This window comes from Psammomys obesus, unplaced genomic scaffold, assembly GCF_907164565.1.
Source record: "Psammomys obesus unplaced genomic scaffold, mPsaObe1.curated_primary_1811, whole genome shotgun sequence".
NCBI classification, from domain to species: Eukaryota; Metazoa; Chordata; class Mammalia; order Rodentia; family Muridae; genus Psammomys; species Psammomys obesus.
This window is the reverse complement of record NW_026591872.1, coordinates 4,358,969-4,365,839: the sequence shown is the minus strand read 5'-3', so window position 1 is coordinate 4,365,839 and position 6,871 is coordinate 4,358,969. Positions and strand designations below refer to the sequence as shown.

At 32.9% G+C, this 6,871-nt stretch overlaps 1 protein-coding gene across 4 annotated transcripts in view; it reads left to right on the top strand.

Annotated features, from left to right (window-relative positions):
- The window catches only part of Thoc2 (THO complex subunit 2), a 127,038-nt gene extending 121,293 nt beyond the window's left edge, over window positions 1–5,745 (top strand). For 3 of the 4 annotated variants that reach the window (XM_055612132.1, XM_055612131.1, XM_055612129.1), the window contains 3 exons: window positions 99–175; window positions 639–684; window positions 2,747–5,745. In XM_055612132.1, coding sequence (XP_055468107.1) covers window positions 99–175; window positions 639–666 — 105 coding nt within the window. In that variant the 3' untranslated portion in view covers window positions 667–684; window positions 2,747–5,745. The remainder of the gene's footprint in view (window positions 1–98; window positions 176–638; window positions 685–2,746) is intronic. The other variant, XM_055612130.1, reaches the window with a different exon arrangement.
- Window positions 5,746–6,871: the final 1,126 nt, after the last annotated feature.

Genomic DNA, 6,871 nt, shown 5'->3' with positions numbered 1-6,871 from the left:
TGTGTGTGTGTGTGTGTGTGTGTGTGTGTGTGTGTGTGTGTGTGTGTTTTAATGTATTTGATTTTTCCTTCCCCAACTAATTCCATCATTCCTCATAGGAATCCAGGCATGACAAAGAAAAGATAGAAAAGAAAGAAAAACGGGATAGTTCAGGAGGAAAGGAAGAGAAGAAACAATATCCTTTTTTTTGTTTATATTTCACTTACTGTAATAGAATGATTTGATACTGTTCATATTTAGACTTAAACCTTTCTTGTATGTGGTGTAAGTATGCAGGAGCTTATTATTTTTTAAGTGATATTTTTAGTTAACCCTCAGTGTATGATCTGAAAACAAGAGATTCAATCTTCTTGATTTTTAAAAAAATAATTCTGTAGTGACCGAGATGTTTTAGGGCATAAGTTTTATAGAATCTGTGTCTTTTTGTTAATCTTATCTCTTTGAATGGTTACCAAGAAAACATAAAAAGAGGAACAGTGACTCCCTTGGGCTTGGGAACATAGTGACAAGAATGACAGAATGAAATGACACATATGCAGAGCTCCTAGAGCTTGAGGTTACTAAGTTGAGCAGAGCCAGTTAAGCTTGGACACTATTCTGCCTGCCCCAAAGTTGTTTTCCCTTAATTTGTCATCTACTCATAAGTCCTCTGACAAGCACAGATAATGAACACTTTCAACTAAGGTGAGTATTTTCCTCCTCCTTTTCATTTAGAGGTTCACCTAAAGGAGGTCTGAAAATGGTAAAGCAACTAGATCTGTTTTTCAGGATACAGCTACTTGAATTTTACCTGAATATCCTGAGAGTCTTTTTGTGTATAGATATAAAATTTTCACTTGTTTTAAAGCTCTTTTTATGTTAAGCTTGCTTATTAGTTACACTTAAAAAATCAAGATATGTTTAATAACTTCTGGCTGTATCTTTGCAACCTAGTTCCATGTTTTCTGGATAATCGATTATGTTTTTAAAGCACCTGTAGCCCAATAAGTAGTGGTGGTATTTATACTTTACAGGTGAAGAAATTAAAACTGAAAGGTTGAAGCAGGTTCTAGAGGCATTAGGAAATAGAGTTGACACTTAGGGGTGGGACTTCAGTGTCTTCTGTTCTTTGTTCTTTTCTTTCTGCCACTGCTAATGCTTTAGAAAGTCAGGAATTATGTTCTGTACTTTTAGGTGGATTTTAAATAGGCACATTTTTTTTTCAAGATAATGCATTTGCTCTGTATGATACATAAGGACCTCCCCTATCAGTGGACTTGGGGAGTGGCATGCATGCAGAAAGGGGAGGGAGGGTGGGATCGGGAGGGGAGGAGGGAGGAGCTTATGGGGGGATACAAAATGAATAAAGTGTAATTAATAAAAAAAAATAAAAGATTAAAAAAAATTTAAAAAAAATGCTTAACCATCTTAACATAAATTATATGACCACCATAGTGGACAGACCGTATTCTAATTTAGCCCTTTTTTTTTTTTTTGAGGACTTAGCATTTGAATAGTTATTCTTGGATGTTATAGAATTATTGAAGTATATAGGATGGTTTATCTCTTCCATTAATGATTCCAGATAGACTTATTTGAAGTTGACTTTTCTTTTTATTGCTCATTTTTTGCTTCCATTGTAATTATCATTTAATACTATAATATACTGTTTATACCTTATCTCTAATATGAGCTGCTTCTAATAATTTATGGAACCAGATACATAACAAACCCTACTTAGTGTTATTTAGGGCTGAGAAATATCTGGGAGCTATTTGAGTATATGGAGAAGGGAAGCAATAATAAGCATTGAATGGGCTGAGTCACTAAATCATGATATCTTCACATGATAGTGAATGCAGGAAACACAGTACTATGGTACCTCCTTTGATGTAGAAACTTAACCGTGAGTTAGCTACTATTTGGGCAGGTTTGTATTTTATAGTTTCTCTTAAATTTTTTATTATCATCACAAGGCTACTTTATGAGACATCCATGAACTATTGAATCAGGTGAAAAAAGGATTGAGGACATTGAGATAAGTACCAATATAAACTGACACTTAAGCATGTAATCTGCTCTCAGCAGAATAAATGTGTTTGATTGTGCTCTCAGCGATATTAACAGTACAATTTATAGCTTCAAACCAGTGTATTTGTGTGATGGAGGACAGTGGACTGAGCATGCAGTAGAAAATTATTTTGGGAAATATCAACAAAATCCTAAGTGAAAAAGATAGGTTTTTGTGAACCCCATAGATTTATAGGCTAACTTGCTTATTTATAATTGTTCAGAGGTACACATTTATTTTTAAAATAACATTATTTAACAATAGACTTAGAAGAATGTTCCATATTATTAGTATAAGCTCAGTGTTAATGAGAATAAAATTTTAATTGTATTGAGGACAGAATCCTGAAGTCTGTGTTTGGTACTGTTTCATTATTATGCCTTATTGTTATTTTGGGATTTTTTGAGACAGGGACTCAGTTTGTAGCTCAAGCTGTCCTGGAATTTTGTATAGCACAGGTTGGCATCTAACCCATTGTGATCCTCCTGTTTCATCCTCTCAAATTCTATGATTATAAGTATGCTTGATAGCAGCTACCTTTTCCTGAACTGCATTGAACTTTGGAGCAGATTTCAAGTGTAACCGTCAAAGTTCGACATTATTGAATAAGACTCTGTGGACACTTTTGTGATGTCTTTACTAACATCCATTATCTTCTTTTCACTTGCTCTTGTACTTGCTGATTTGTCATTTCAGGGTGTGGACAGACTCCTAAGCTGAACGTCTCCCCTAGGAGGATGCCAAAGCTCTATGAGTCATTTTCAGAAAGATATCTCATATAATTAAGAGCTTCTGGTGCTGTCCATTTTATGGGAATCTGCTTTAAGTCAGAAGATGCATACCCACCACCATCCTTTTGACAAGACATTCCAAAGTTACTGATTTTTTCAGAACATTATTTTCACCTGAAGGCAATTAATCCCTGTGCATACAATTTTTACTTGAGATCATCCAGAAGCAGCATCTAATGAGAAATTCACTAACTGACTTAGTTCATCCTTCTTTCTCAGAAAGGAGAGGAAATTGCCTCGTGGAACCAATTCCTTAATGATGTAGATAGGTTGCCTTTGTGTGTGAACTCTGTTAAGTGTGAAAACATTGGGATGATTATGTTGCTTGGAGGGTTTTAGCTTCTTGTAAACATTTTAAATTTAATTCCAGTTCTTGGGAAAGATCTTTATGTTTTTTTGACAGCAACAACAATTTTATGTTTTAATGCATCCTTAAATATGTCATCAAAAGTTTCCTTGTCCTTAAGGAATTCTCATGGTGTGACATCATCTTGATTGAGACCCCATTTCTTATTCTTATTATGGTCATATGGATACCATAATAATGATGTTCTTTTTCTTTATTGGAACATTACATAGATATCATAATGATCAAGGACTCATTTCTTATTCTCACAAGTATAGTCATATGAATATCGTGATGTTCTTTATTGAAACATTATTCATTTTCAGTCTAAAAACCTGAGATGCAGTCACCATTTTAAAGTGGACAATTCAGTGGTCCTTAGTATATTCACTGTGTAGTGCCGTCATCACTACAGTCTAATTGCAGACCATGCAAGTTAGCAGTCATTCTTTTTTTTTTTTTTTTTTAACATGAAGGAGAAAGCTAAATTCAGTTCTTGGAGTCGAATGTCAACTTCACAAAAAGTTAGACTTAAATGGGAGAGCAGGTGTGGTAAAATCTTCACATCGATAGCTTAGGTGGGCAAATACTGCACATTATCTTAACTCTTTTCTTTCTTCAGCCACTGGAAGCTACTGACACATTTTTTGCCTATGAATTTGTCTGTTTTTGGACATTTCATATAAATGGAATCGTGCAATATCATGTCCTTGGGGGCCAGGGTTCTTTCAACTACCGTTGTGTTACCAAGATTTATCCATGGTGTAGCATGTGTCAATAATCCATTCCTTTTTATGGTTATATATTCCATAGAGTGAATGTGCATCATATTTTGTTTACCCATTTATTAATTTATGGACAGGAACAGTTTTTTTTAAGTATTAAAATTGTAAGCTCAACATCAGTGTATCCAAATTTATAATTGACATCAAGATGATATATGGTATGAACAGACTGCTTTGTAGAAATGATGTGTAAATTATTTGTCAACATTTCACACAAGTGTGATATTATCTAAGGCCCCTTCTAGCTATTATTTTAGGAACTGTGTGAATGTAGTATTTTTATTAATACAGTTTTAATATGTTAAGCATTAATTTAAAATTTGAGAACAATGTTTGGCAGATATGAAATTATATGAAACATACTGTAATGATCATGTTTTGAATTTATTTCATTATGCAGTATTTGAAAAATGTCTACATAAAGGAAAGGAAATGAGTATAATTGAGCCAATATATTTTTAAAGCAATTTTTATAATTTAGCAGACATTGCATCTTAATATAATTCACTATTAAAATTATGTCCTTGTGAAAAAATGAAGTCATTTTTCTATTTCTTTTGGTTTATCCTGTAAAAATTAGGTTCCTTTCCTTTGCTAAATGTTGTTTATTTTTTGATACATTCTTCCTTGTGCCTGTAGAATGTAATTGTTAGTCTTTAATCTTTTTCTCTTTCCCACAATCCTTCTTCCCTCTCAAACACTGAAAATGTGTATCAGTGTTTCTTAAAATTAATAATGTCTTAATAATTTCTAAGAATGAATAAAGACAGAAATATTTTGGCATTTTTTGGGGGGGGATTTCATTCAGGTCTTTGTTATTTGCAGAATTCACTGAAGTTTCTTCCTAAATGTTTTTTTTTCCCTTTCCTCCTTTCTTTCCTTTCTATCACTCTCTGGCCCTCCCTCCCCTCTTCTTTTATTGCATTGGCCTTCCTCCTTGCCTTTCCCTCAGCCTCTGCTTCATGCCTATCATCAATATAACCAATTTGTTTCTTTCAGGTAGAAAGAATGAAATGAAATCATACAGCCGTGACCAGGATTTTATTTTCCTGAGTAGATTTCTGAGAGTTGTGAATGGAGCAGGCCCATTTTCAGTTATATTCTTTATTGCTCCATGCAGAAAACCTAAAATTGTTGTGTTATATGTACTTTAACTTGTCGCTTAATTTCTACATGTTTATTTTCAGTAATGGCTGAAAGTGTTAATTATTCCATATTTTAGCACAATGTGCTGCATATACTTTCCAATAAGCAAATAAGGTTACATGTGTAGAGAATTTCACTTTTGAGTAAATATTGCCTGGATATTGGTCCCACCCCCCGATTTGAAATGTTTCCTTTTTAATGTTTGAAACTGAAAATAAACAGCTATTGAATGATTTTGAATTTACCTCATTTTAGTACTCAATTTTAATTTGTTTGGCCTGCTTTTAATATTAGTCACTAAAAATAAAGTGGAGCACTGTCTTATGCAATGCCTAAGAATCGTTTTATATAGTATGTGTACATTAAAACCTGTTCTACAAAGAAAAATATACCAGCGCTCGCTCACTTGTCCCTTGCCATCTTACCTTGTAATTAGGAAATCTCTGAGGAGCGGGGAAGGGAATAAAAAATTAATTGTGTTTTAATTTTACAGCTACCGGAGCTTTGTATTGCTAAACTTACATCTGGAAAAGTTTCACGTGACATTTTTAAGAGAATTTTTTATCTACTGAATTCTACCAGTGTAACCATTTTTTTTCTAAATAAACAATAGTTTTCTCAAATGACTATATCATTGTGTATGTTACTTATTTAGCATAACTTAGAAAAGTTAATTCAGTAATTTTTTAGCCCTTAATTTTTTTCTGCATGGGCTACATTGTCAAATAACACCTAATAATATGGAAACATTATTTGATTATTTTTCCACTTGGCGTAAGCTGTGAAATTTGGACATGTCTAATAAACATGTCTAATATCCATTTCTCAGAGTTGAAAAGGTAGTTTTAAAAAAGAGGATTAAGAAGTGGCAACCCTAAGAATTGGCAAAAGAATATAGGTTTATGATGTTCATTTTCAGGTAACTGTAATTTGCAGAAGATGAGCAGAAAAATTATTTGTGGGAGTGTGGTTTGTGCATTGAGTGTTGAACACCTATAACATACCTGGCATAAAACATTGCAAAAGGAAAAACAAAAAACAAAACCTTCGTTAAAGCAATTTGTGACTTTGAGAAAATAACAATTTACTTTGAAATCATCTGTGTGAAATGTTTAAGAAGTGCTTTTAATTTCATTCATGTTTTAAGGACTATATGGTTATAGGAATAATACATAATGTGCTTTGACATTAAAAGACTGACAAAACTATAACCAACAGTATACTCAATTGAGATAAACTGTTTAAAATCCTTAATGAGACAAGGGTTCCCATTGTATCCATTTTTTACTCATTATAGTACTGAGTGTATTAGCTAGAGCAAAAAGACCAGAGATGGAAAAGGGATTCACTTGAATGTAGGAAAGGAAGAATCCAATTATCTTTGCAATACCATGATATAAAAGATTCTAAAGGCCTTTCCAGAAAAAAAAAATCTTAGATCTGATGGACATTTTTAGCATATTGGATAGAAAGTCAGCACACAAGTCAATATCTGTTTTATGTATTACTAACAAACTTGCCATGAAATAAATCAGAAAAAACAATCCTGTTTGCAATAATTTAAAAATAATAAAACAACCAAGAAAACACCTAACCAAGGAGGCCAAAGTCTTCTATAATGAAAACATCAAAACAAACAGACAAAATTAAAGAACTTATTTGGAGAGACATGCTCACAAATTGACAGGATTAATACGAAAATGGCTGCATCCCCCAAAATGATCAACAAAATCCCAAAGACATTCTTTATGGA